The 12,811-nt window shown below is 44.7% G+C and overlaps 1 protein-coding gene across 1 annotated transcript in view; it reads left to right on the top strand.

Moving 5' to 3' along the window:
* NPS (neuropeptide S) overlaps positions 1 to 11,951 on the top strand; it is a 30,174-nt gene extending 18,223 nt beyond the window's left edge. Inside the window, exons 3-5 of the mRNA XM_027899297.1 lie at positions 3,481 to 3,616; positions 8,742 to 8,823; positions 11,033 to 11,951. Coding sequence (XP_027755098.1) covers positions 8,782 to 8,823; positions 11,033 to 11,236 — 246 coding nt within the window. The 5' untranslated portion in view covers positions 3,481 to 3,616; positions 8,742 to 8,781 and the 3' untranslated portion in view covers positions 11,237 to 11,951. The remainder of the gene's footprint in view (positions 1 to 3,480; positions 3,617 to 8,741; positions 8,824 to 11,032) is intronic.
* Positions 11,952 to 12,811: the final 860 nt, after the last annotated feature.

The raw sequence follows: 12,811 nt of genomic DNA, 5'->3' as shown, positions 1-12,811 counted from the left end.
CCCGAGGCCACACACTGCAACACTTCCACAGAGCACACGTTAAGAGACTCTGCCCTCACATCAGGAGCCTGCAATGGGTTGGATCAGAGTATTTTTAGCTCCTGTCCTGATGGCTCAGGCAATGCTGATATTATGGAGTTTGGCAAGGCAGAGAACTGTGGGGTTATTTGAGTTTCAAGGGATCTCTTATGTGTAATGTGGTCGTGTCATTCCTGCTGCGGTAACTGGGACTGTGGGAGCTTCTCTCCCTTAGCTGCTCATTCATAATTTGTTGTGCTAGTTGGAGCATCTCTGATCTCTTGAGGCAATGAGGAAGGGCAGGAGCCCTGGGCAGAGATCCCTGAGCTGGTGGGGATGGTGCTCACGAAGCACGAGGGGAAGCATCACCTTGTCCCTGGGGCACATCCTCGCACCCATAAACCCTGGGGTCCCACCACACCCATTCAGTGCTGAGGCCCAGCTGAGTGGAGCACGTGGTGCTTCCACACAGTGTTAACTCAGGTGTGCTCCTGGCCTGCTGCAGAGCCGAGTCCTCCAGCTCTGGAGGTGCTTCTTGACTTTAAAACGATGCCCTCAGCCCTTTGAAAGCGATGCCCTGTCTCTCCTCACCCCTCAGAGCTGGGACACGCTCAGACTTCACTGAGAAGTGCGACATTGAAGTCCAGCGTGTCGTTTCTGCAGCGTACTTGTGAGCTGGGAATTGGGTTTAAAAGCGTGAACCTTCCGCGCTCAAATGAAAGCGGGGGCTGTCAGCAGGAAGGGCCTTTGGAAGGAAGAAAGAGGCACAGGGTTTTTTGAGCACTACACGTTTGCTCCTGGCAGTCAGTGCAGTGCCAGGCTGAACGGAGAGCTGCTCCTTTTCATGTGCTGCGCCTTCAGAGCTTCTCCTGTGAGACCAGAGCAGTGAAACTCTGTGGTGAGTAGCTGGAGAATACCCACTGTCCTGTCTCAGGAAACAATCCTGATCCTCAGCATCTGTGGCCTTCCCTGTTCCTCAGAGAGTAGGTTACACGAGCTTTTCTAATATTGGATTTTGTGTTTATTCCTACTAATCTGTACTCTTGATTAAGAAGCTGATTACCTCCAAAGCTGGCAGCTGTGGGGAGGGGTAAAAATCCTGAAGACCCTGAGGCTAAAAGGGGAATTCAGATGGTGGAGAGTGGAGGAGAGATGAGGTTTGGTATTTATTTAGGTATTCATGCAAGCAAGAGAAGAATAAGAGAGGCAGAAATCAAAGTATCACAGAGTATCATAGAATCACAGAATGGTTAGAGTTGGAAGGGACCTTAAGGACCATCTCATTCCATAACCTGCCATGGGCAGGGTCACCTTCCACTAGCCCAGGTTGCTCCAAGCCCTGTGCAACCTGGCCTTGGACACTTCCAGGGATGGGGCAGCCACAGTTTCTCTGGGCAACCTGTGCCAGGGCCTCCCCACCCTCACAGGGAAGGATTCCTTCTAATCTAATCTAAACCTACACTCCTTTAGTTTAAAGCCATTTCCCCTTGTTCTGTCCCTCCAGGCCCTCGTTAAAAGTCTCTTTCCAGATACAACTTCTCGAGGAGTTACATCACACACTGAAACATAATTGGGCACAAAGAAATCCTTGCACAGAGCCAGAAAAATCCAGTCGGCTGCAAGAGGCTTTCAGTGAGGAAACTGCAACTTCTCCTGTCTTTTGGTGTGTGATATTTTTGGATGAAGCCTTTTCTAAGGGGGAGAGAACACAAGGGGAAATCAGGCTCCTTGGTCGCTCACGTTCAGACAAAAGGCACGTCAGCCTGGGCACCGAAATGTTTGACAGCCACATTACCTGTGCTGTTTGAGGACCTTTATAAGCACTGATAGTCGCCAAGAAATCATCCAGGCCTGGCATTTTCAGAGGCTGCAGAGCAAGGCAGGCTCAGGCTTTGATTTTATCTCCCTACCAGCAAATTTTAAAGCACGTTGGCTCTAGGGCTCAGTGCCTGTTTGTTTTCTGCTTAGTGGGTCATTATGGAGAAGATCCCTCCTTTCAAAAGGCTTTTGTGGGAAAGAAGGACTCCTTTAAAGAGTCTGCAGTATCCTTGTTTATTTAAGTGGCACAGACAAGGAGAAAGAAAATAGCAATGAGCTAAAAGAGCATGAAAGACAGATGGAAAAAGCTCTGCATTGTGGAGGAAAAAAAGGTGTGTCCTCTCACCTCCTCCAAATGATGAGAGCTGTTCCAGATGTAGCCACTTAGTTCCTGAAGGTACTTCAGGTCTCGTGTCACAAATTCAAAGTGGCATCTTACCCTTCTCCAGAAATGCCAAGAGCTAATCTAGGGAACAGCTGAGATTTCTGCCTCGCAAATGTTGCCTGTTCAGAAGGAAATTGAGTCACCCCTGAGTTGTGATTTGGAGATTTTCTCATAATTCTCTGCCAAATGAGAGGTAACTTTGCTTCCAACCCAGCTGATCAGGACTGTTTGTGGAGGCAGTGAGCCTGTTGGCAGATGTTTTGCATCCAGCTGACCTGTTTTCTGTCCTGAAGGTCACTCTGGATTGCATAAAATCCTGCTCAGGTGGGAGCAATTCCTCCCTTTCTGTCCAGCCTGTAGGTGCTGAGTATCCAGATGAGCTTTCAGCATCCTCTCTGTCCCTTTCTGTCCTTGCAGTTGCTGCTGGTCTGCGGGTTTGTGTCCCACGTTTTGCCTCCCCACATAATTCCTTGGGATAGCTGTGCTGCCAGCTCTGGCTTTTGCCCCACCTTGCTCCCTTTTGTCCATTCCTGGTTGATGCAGTGCTGTTGCTGTGACATCCCAAGGACTTAGAGAGCAGGAAAAAAATGGGTTTGCCCTGAGATTCTGTCGATGAAAATACACAAGCTTACTTGAGACAGAATATTCTGCTGGCATCTTAGCATAATAGAAAACACTGGGTATGTTTTCCTTGTCTTCTTTCACCTTACCCATGAGAGAACCTTGAGATACAGAAAAAATTGTGCCCTTCAAAGCCACCCAGCTCTTCCTTCCTATTCCTTACTATTTATAATATTTATGTTAGTTTTCCTTGACTCCTTTAAAGTCTGATCCCTTTAAAGTTTGATCTCTCCTTCTAAAGTCACATCAGACTTTCCTACATCCTTTTCTCCTCACTCTCCTCAAAAAAACTTCTCTTTTTCTTGTCTATCTGGGCTCTTTTCTCTTTCTGCCTTCTACTTCAGCAACTATTCAGGCTTTCTCAGATCACTGAGATCTTTGCTGCATCTGAACAGAAATTGGGTTTTGGCTTTGACAGGTGTCTTTTTAGCTCAGCACTGACATCTTTTCTTAGGCAGCAACTTCCTGCAGGATCTATTTGAGACATTTCTGCGTGCATAAATTACTTTGGCATGTACAAATCAGCGCAGCAAAAATGTTAATTACCACCACTTTTCCCTTGCTGAGCCTCCCCTTAATGGTTTGAGCAACTTTTGTCTGCTCTGCTGTTCTATTTTTTTTGGGTTTTGTCCCTCCAGATAAATTATCAAATGGCTTTAACACTTGGTGGTGGTGCAGAGAGAACAAGGAGAGCTTGTTTTTCATGTTGGGCTTCGTGCAGATTGTTTCTCTGAAGGCGTGCAAAGGAACCTGACCAAAAAACGCAGGAGATCTGTAAATCTGTAAATTGCTGCTGTGTTTAAATATGTTCTCGCCAAAAAAAACTTATTTTTTTGCCATTCCACGTGGGATGTGGCACAAGTGGAGTGTGGTGGCATCAGCAGAAGTGGTGTGGATGTTTGTGGCCTGGCAGGGGGTCTGTGAGGTGCCACGTGCTGCGGGAGATGATGACGTTTGGCATCGCTTTCCGTCATCGGTTTTTGACATCAGCAGCAGCTCTGCCCCGTGCTGGGAGTGGGATAAGGAAAACTCAATCTGTCTCTGCCCACACCATCTCTGTGTATATTGTAACCAGGAAAAGGAATATATATAATTAGAGATGATGGTTTAGACTGTCGGATCCTGAGGATGGTGACTGTGACACAGTGACAATTCCTGGATGAGGTGGCACCAAAAACGTGACTTTAGGGCTGATTTCTCCTCCTGGCATGGGAGGATCCAACTGCAGCTCCTTCCTCTTTGCTGTGACAGTGACGTGCACAGCCCTCATGATGCTGAAGTGCTTCAAAATCGGGTGGAGAAAGGGATCCTGAAGTTCCCAGGGTCAGTATGTCCACAAATCTCAGACCTGTTCCTCACACAGCCCTTGCTGCTCCCCTCCTGCCCGCTGAGCATCCATCCAGGAAACCCAGGCACTGCTGTGGAGGGGGAGGCAGGACTGGCAGTGCCTCTGCTGCCTTGAATGCCTTTTGATTTTCTTCCTCCCGTAGATCAAACCTGTGCGTCAGAAGGTGCATTAACCCCTGCAAGCTCAGGCTTAGAGGGGAGCGATGTCTGAGTGCAGTTGCATTAAAAGTAGGTTTTAAAAAGGAGCCAAGTATCTTTTAAGCCAGGGCTGAGTGCCAGGGCTCAGTCAGGAGCTGTCCCTGCCTGCAGGAGCTCGAGCAGCGTGTCCCTGACAGGACTGTGCTCTGTGGGCAGCAGCTTTAGCAGCCAACGTGAAATCCAATAAACGTGTCCCTCCTTCTGGAGAACTTCTGAAGCTGAAACAGGAACACAGAGCTGTTTATCCACAGCAGCCAACACAGGCCTCAGTGGACTGGCAAAATATGCACCTGGCCTTTGATGAGACTGTTGTGTCCTCCACAGAGAGCACGTGGTGAGAACACCTGGATGGCACAGGAGCCAAGGAGATGGCACAGGAGCCAAGGAGGTGGCACAGGAGCCAAGGAAGGGGCACAGAGGACAGTTCCAGGCCACAGGCACGAGTGCCACGTGCTTGGGGACGAGTCAGAGATGGTCAGGCACTGCCTGTCAAATATCCAAGAGCAGGAGGGAGGCAAGAGTTGTGTCCACCAGTGCTGCACCATTTGGCATTAGAGCCCCTCGCCCCTGTCAGCCAGGGCCGGGCTCTGTCTGGATCAGAGAATGGTTGGGTTGGAAGAGACCTTAAAGATCATCTAATCCCACCCCTGCCCTGGGCAGGGACACCTTCCACTAGCCCAGGTTGCTCCAAGCCCCATCCAGCCTGTCCTTGGACACTTCAAGGAGTGGAGCAACCACATCAAAACTGATTTTAAGGGAATTAGAGACAATGCACAGAGACAGTCAAGTGTGCATCTACAGCAGCTCTTCAGCTCCTTTGTGCCTCTGCAGATGAGATCCCAGCGGTGCAAGCAGAGGTTTGGTTGTGTCCCCTCGCTGGCAGTGAGAACACAGCAATAATGACCAAAGGAATAAACCTACTTTCTGACTCCTCCTGTTTTTCTTCTGTCTTCGTGTCTTGCTGGGATTTCTATTATCACTGAGCCAGTAACAGATTTATATGCTGGGAGCATGATTAGTTTCCATCTTGCACCCTGCAACGGTCTCAGAACGAATGGTTTCTCTGTGTTCTTGAAAGCAACAAAAAAGTTGAGCTTGGAGCAAAACATCCTGGAGGCCTTCTCTGGAAAAGCCATGCTGAGGTTTCTCTGGAAGCATCCCAGAGGAAAACAAGAAGATTCCACACCTTGCCTTTATCCAGAGCATGAACCTGCTGTTCATGTTTGGGGTTATACCAGTGGACCACAAACACAGGGTTTGGTGTGTTCATCAATTTTTATCGTTTTGTTCCCTTAGCGAAGTTAATTTAAACACTTTAGATTGACTGCTGTGATGGGGGAAGGATATATCACATTTTAAAGCTTATAGGCCTGTTAAGCTCATTAAGTTGCAAGGTTTGAGAGGCTTATCAGCAATTTTTTTTATTGTTTCATAGGTTTTTGGGGGAAAACCAGAGGAAAGCAGTAACAAGGTTCAATGCACTGTTCCTTTAACAAAGAAGCAGGAGGGAAGAGGTGATGCTGTCAGCTTTGCAGGCAAGTGGAGGATATTGCTGCTAATTCATTCTCCTAAAATGCAAATTTTATGGATGCTGGGAGTTTTTTATTATGGTTCTTAATGATTGCTGTGACCTGTGATACCTGCCAGTGAACCTTGGCTGGGAGCAAAGCCTCTGTCTGGGTGCCCTGCAGACAGAGAGGAGAAGCCAGAAATGTCAATTGCCACTTGTTCTATTAAACCTGATTCCTCCAAACCTGAAGTGGGAATATCTGGAATGTATCTAAATCTCCAGATACGCTTTCTGCATGCAAATCACAGTTGTGGTGCGTTAAGTTGCATCCTGAAGAGCCAGATAAAAATAAACCGAAAGAAGGGAGAAGCAAATATGAGGGATTGAATGTTCAGGTGAAACCACTTCTGCGTGTCTGAGGGGTGGGCAAAGCCCTTGAGCCCCGTTCTGGGGTGGTGATGTCTCGATAATTCTTACTTGTCCAAGGGCCATCTGCATCACCAGGGAGGTTTAGGTTGGATATCAGGGAAAATTTCTTCCCAAAACTTATTGTCCAGCCCTGACTCAGCTGCCCAGGGCAGTGGTAGAGTCCCCATCCCTGGGGAGATTTAAAAACCATGTGGATGTGGCACTTGGGGACGTGGGTTAGTGGTTGGGACTCGATGGTCTTGGGAGCTTTTCCAATCTAAACTCTTCCATGTTTTTATGGTTCTTCCATGTGAAAGCTGTTTGTGGTTGGTCAAAGCCTTTGAAAACCTGGAATCTCCTCTTGGATTTTGTAGGGGGGAGAAAAACCCAAACATTACTTGCCTGTCTCCTACAAGAGCCAAGTCCTCTGGACCACAGGAAACATCCCTAAGGAGCATAGTGATCATCCTTTCTCCTTCCTTGGAAAGTCACACAGGAACTCTCTTCCCATGCTGTTTGAAGTTTCCATAACCTGCTGCTTGGCTCCAGGCTCTACAAAGTTTTATCCTTTCTGAGGTTTCCCTGGAACCCCCTGGGAGCTGCTTGGTGGCCTCACTTGGTTGTCCTCCCATCACCAGCTCATGCTGAAGGTGCCCATGGGGAGTCTCTGTGCACCTCTCGTGTCCAAAGCTTGTGAGCCAGAAATGTGGCCGAATCCTCTCTTTTAGAGGGATGTGATAAAGCTGAGCATGGGAGGTGCTGAGCAGGCACAGTGGAGGGGCACCAGGAGATCAAACAACTCATGATTTAAGAAAAACTAAGTTAGTAGCGCACCAAAGTTCACTGGAGAGTCTACGGCTGAACGTGGAAATCCTGAACTTTTATCACAAACCTGTTCCTGTCCCTCATCTTCACAAACAGAGTTGTGGGCAGGTTAGTTTTGTATGAAAATGGAGTAAAACTAAATGCAGATGCAGTGAAAGCTGACACCAAACTAAGCTCGAGCAGAATCTGACCCAAAGTGCTTTTCTTTGCAGCAGAAACACGGACTAATCCTCTTATCCTTGGAGCTGGAGGTCCCGTAGAGTGGGAACGAGAGGTTCGGTTCAAACCAGAGGATTTTCTCTCTGAATAAGAGGACACAGACTGAATATGCAAATAGTGAAATGTTCTCCTCTCAGGTTTTCTTAAGGGATTGCAGACTGCAGGGTTTAGTTGAGGCTAATTTATCCCTATTTCTATAGCCCTGCTGGTCCTGAAGGCTCCTGAACTGCTTTACCACCAACTACAAGCACGTCCTTATTAAAAGTCTTCAAAGAGTCATTGGATTATCTCAACCACTGACATGATCAGCACCACCCTGAACAGTGAGGAACAAATTGTCAGTCACAATCCACGATCCCATTATGAATTTTTCTATAAAAACTCTTAAAGGCCCTTACAAACCTTTCTCCCAGTCTTACCTGAAGGTCTTCCAGCAATCTGCCTCCTGGAATTAGGTGCATCTACATCAGGAGGCTGACTCTGTACAGATAAACCACACAACCCCCCAAAATGTCACACAATTAAATCTATTGCAGCAACAAATTATGCTCTCAGACAGCGACAGCAAGCATTTGCTGCACTGGAAATTAAAGCCATATATTAATCCTACAGCAGATTTGATTGAATAAACCTAATGTCAGCTGAGATATGTCTGCGTGTAACAGAAGAAATAAATGTCCACAGGACTTAATTTCAAAGAAAAACACTCAAAATTGGGGTGCATTAAAAACCAAGCATGTGAATTTTAAAAAGGGAGAAGAAAAAGACAGGTAGATAGATATTGTTCTGTATTGTGGCTGCTCTGAGTGTAATAAGATTCTTTGAGGAACTTTCCACTCAAAGTGCAGTTTTAGTGTTTCTCCCTCGCTGCCAGCCTTTCCAAGGTCTTAACCTGATCTATTGGAAGTGGTAACAAACTCCTGAAACGTATTTTTGAAATCCTTAGACCTTTGCCCAGGTTTGCTGTGATGGTCCAGACGTACCAATAAACCCTCCTGAGAGGCATTTAATGGGACACTTTAAATGAAATCGCTCGCTGGTTTCGTAATGGCAGCTGAACGCGTGTTCTTGCCATTTTCCCATTTAACAAGAAGAAAAGGCCAAACAAGGGCCAATTAGTCATAATAAAATCAGCTTTGATGACATTTTCACTCCTGAACTCTGGTATAAAATGGTCATCTAAGAAAGAACTGAAGGGATGTGCGAGGAATTCGGGAGCAGAACTGCATGTACATACACTCACTCTCCTGAGTGAAAAATGAGCAGGTAAAGACACTGCTGGTTACTTGGTTTATGGAGAAAATGTGCTGGGTTTTGGTGTTTTTCTCTGTATTCACCTAGTTTTGCTTGGGTTTGGTTCGAATTTTAATTAATCTCCTCTTTTCTTTGAAGTTTATGCAGGCTAAACTTTGTTTTCCTTCTTTGGATCTCAATGACATTCGTGTGCTCGGGTTACCCAGTTGGCCCTTCCATGGTAAGTCACACTCCTTGCTTACTCCAAGATGAGATGCTTCATGTATTTTAAATTGCTGTTTTATTTAAATTAGTTTTCTTGGTTTGAGTGCTTCTTTGTTGTTGTTTTCTTCTATGAAATGAAAGAAGTTCCTTGTTTTAAAGCTATTGGTTAATTATCACTACCTAATTTCCCTGGAGTATAACCCAATTTTTGCTTTAGTTATTAATAAAATATGCAAGCCTCTAAAATAATCATGTGAGAAATCCAGTGCATAATTAATGTGGAGTGTGGGGAGCTGAAATATTGTATGGAAGAGAAAAAAAAACCATAAATCTCTTCATTTCTTCTTAATTCCTTGCCTACATCAAATAGGTACAATTAGATACATGTATTAATTTCACTTATTGACAGCTTGTTTATAAACCAATTAATTCATCTGTCAGTGGATAGGGCAAGTTGAAATTCTTATATGAAGCTGTGGAGAATTATTTCATAGGGTCAGGAGTGGAAATTTGACTGAGCTACGAGAGAAAGTAGAACAGCCTGTAAAGCTGAAGGGAGCAGGTTACATAAATAATATTAATATCCTTTCCATTGCTGGCCAAGCCACCCAGACACTACCCAAGACTTCCCCAACGTGGAATGAGATATTTTATCTCTAATGATGACCAATTTCCCTCCTTTGGACGAAGCCTTCCTTAGATCCCCGTATTTTATGGCTGTAAATCAGCTCCAGGAGCCACAGCTCATATTTCTGCGTTTCCTCTGGTGTGTTTTGCATCATTATCTTTTCATTAAGGTGATCTGCTGTTATCAGAATTTCTGGCTAGTGGTTATTTTATGGATGTGAAATCCCTGTTATCCCTAAAGTATCCATTGCCTGGCTCCCCTCTCTGTTTTACTTCTGTAAATGCTGAATCATCTTTCATTTCTGATCGTGGAGAGTTTGGGCACAGCTTGGTCTGAGCAGCCACTTTTCCTAATGGATCTCTGTGTGGCAGTGATGTCATAGGTAAAATTGAGTTTAATTATTTGCAATTTATTGCGTTTATTTATTCCATTTCCAGGTAACAGTCATTTCCTCAGTAAGGGAAGTCTAGGGAGGCAGCAGCTAAAAATTCAAAGGGGAATTTCTCTGTGCTGGGTTTGGTTTTGTGGGGTTTTTTTGTAAAAAAAGTGTTTATTCTTGTTAGGGAGAAAATTCAGTCTGGGGAAACCCCTCATCTGTGGCAGAAGGGGCTGGGACTTGGTCTTGTTTGTTAAGAATCATTAAACAAACAAACAAAAAATATATAAAGTACTCAAGAGTATTAAATAAAAGCAATAGAACACTGAGTTAAAACTAGTAAATCTGAATTTTATTTCGGTGAAGGCAGGGGTTAATCCCATGGCTTTACATGGAACTTTTAGAGGTGGAAGAGTATTGTTTTTAGATAGATAATCAAGCAGCTGGGAAATGAGGGTACGGTGAAAGATGCACACAGCAGCTACAGGCGTGCCAGGAAATGTTTTGATTTTATAATTCAGTGATAATTCAAATGCAGTTTAATGTAAGGGCAGTTCAAATCTGTAAAAGTTTTTATGCAGTTTGCATTTTTATCCTGAAAAGTGCAGGTGGAAGGAATGTGTCCACAGACCTAAATGGATTTTCATCCAGAATTTTTAAAATTCCTATTACTCTATTTTCATTATTAAACTTTGCTACTACCATCACCACTCAGACCTACTGGAAATCTTCCTCTCCCAGATTTCTGCTTTACAGGGATTTTTGTTTTCTCTTACCTGTCATTTAAGCTACATAACTTCACACAAGTTACAACAAGATTCTATTTCATTGTTCACTGAAAAAAAAATCTCATTTTACAGCAATAAACACGGATGCTATTCCAGGGAAACTGTGTCACATGTCAGAACTGGTCACCATCACAGAAAACAGTTCATATCATACTGTGAGCGTAATTGTGTCAGTATTTTATACCAGAAATGCCGTGAAGATTTCTGGAAAACGATGAAAAAAAAAAAAAATCTGATTTTCAGTATGAGAAATCCTTAGCAAATAACAGTTCATCCTTGTCATAAACAGTAAATTGTTTTTGCGTTTCTGCTTTGCTTTTTTATAGTGAACAAGCCCTGGCAAATACACAAATCCGTAATTTTACCTTGTCTTATCTGTCTTTTTTTTTTTTTTTTTCCCCTCCTTGTTTGCTTGTTTTTTTTTAATCTCCAGAGCAACAATCCTTTTTATTTGAATTGCCAGCTGTATGGAAAACCTGATTACTGCCTGGTCCTGCTGAGTAGCTGCTTAGCCAAGGTGGGCAGGGATGAAGAACTTTTAAAGCCTCACCCGGAGACACCTCTCGACAAAAGGTCCTTCCGCAACGGCGTCGGATCGGGAATTAAAAAAACTTCCTTCCGAAGAGCAAAGTCATGAGCAAGTGCCCCAAACCACAGTACACACCCACCACCCCCCCCCCTTTTGACATCTGATGTTTAACTTTGTGCTTAAAGAGGTTTATTTTGATGCTCTTCTAGGATCAGACCAACCCGTGTCCTCAGCATGTAAGGGGGTGTTTGTTCCCGAGCGCGCGAGCCGAGCGGAGCAGGTGGGATTGCTCGGGAAGGGCTTTGTTCCCAAAGCTGCAGTGTCATAAAGTTTTGTCCTGGAATGAACGTTTTCGGTTGGTTTAATTCCCCTTCTTTGTAAAGCAGCAGATTTAATCAAGTTGGTTTTGATTAATGCAGAGGTAATCCTGTGCTGTGAGTAGATGTGCGTTCGCAGCCCGTGGGGAGGACGGAGAATATTATTCCCAAAATCCCTCCTCTCTGCCTTGGAGACAAACACAGGGCATTCCTGTGCTTTCCTGTCCCACATCACATTTGCTTGAAGGCAACTGCTCTGGCAGTTTTAATGCACATTTGAAGCACATTTCGTTTCAGATTTCCAAAGATATGAAGGGCCAGCGGTGAGAGGCAGAATCAGGCCCTACTTGCAACTTCCACTGGCTTTTTAATATAGTTATTTAAAGTTACTTTAGCAGGGAATAATCTCTGGAGATGTGTCAGCTCATTTCCAGAGGAGTCCTGGGAAATCACTGTGAGGCACTGCTTCCTGTGCCTCTGTTAATTGACTTAGGTAGGCAACACACAGCTGACAAAATGTACCAAATGGGGGATTTTTTATTTTTAAATTTCCTGTTTAGAAAAAAAAAAAAAGAAAGAAAGAAAGAAAAAGGAAAAAGGTAATTTTGTCTGAAAATAGGTAAATGCAGAGTGTAGGAAAGGTCATCTGCTGAGTTACATATGTGTGAGTTCTACCTTGTGGCTGTTTCCTCCAAGTGCTGTGACGCTGGCTTGAAATGTGGCAGAGTGTCCATGCAGTTCCTTTTGCATTCAGAGCTAATAGTAAATCAATAGTTGGATGTTTTCTAATATTTCCCTCTTAAAGATCATAACCCAGGAGATCCTTATCAACCCTACAAAAAGATGGTTTGGCATCATCACCTCCATGGTGCCCAATTCTGTGTTTTGCACCTCTGAGCCCGTGGGGAAAAGTGACCCGATCATGGAGCTCTTTTGGTGGGATATCAGGTTTCTGGGTGATTCCTGGCTGATTCAGGGAGATCAAACACACTCCTGTCTGTGTTTGTCCAAGCTGTAAAGTTCAATGCTTCATATTTTTTTTTAGAGCTGCTTAAACACTTGGGCTCCTTTGGGGTAGTGCTGGTCTCTAGGTTGCTTAGCTCTTGCGTCTCTTTGTCGAGTGTCTCCTAGAAAACATAAAACATTTATAAGGAAAATGTCAGATATTTGTTATTCTCATGAACTCTGTCTCCTGTACTGTCAGATGAGCAGGGCAAGAGCAGTGACACGAGGAGTTCCACTGCAGCAGGACATTTGTCCTGTTTCGCTCTTGGCTACCGTGATTTTGGCCACAGCAGTCTCTTGCAAATACAATTTTCCACCTCCAGCCGCACCCAGGTCTCTCCAGAACTGCCCGAGAAGCTGT

The sequence above is a fragment of the Empidonax traillii genome, unplaced genomic scaffold (genome assembly GCF_003031625.1).
Source record: "Empidonax traillii isolate 1590-97213 ecotype Southwest subspecies unplaced genomic scaffold, ASM303162v1 scaffold655:size661012, whole genome shotgun sequence".
NCBI lineage: Eukaryota > Metazoa > Chordata > Aves > Passeriformes > Tyrannidae > Empidonax > Empidonax traillii.
Note: the sequence above shows the minus strand (reverse complement) of the source record. Positions and strands in the feature narration are given on the sequence as shown.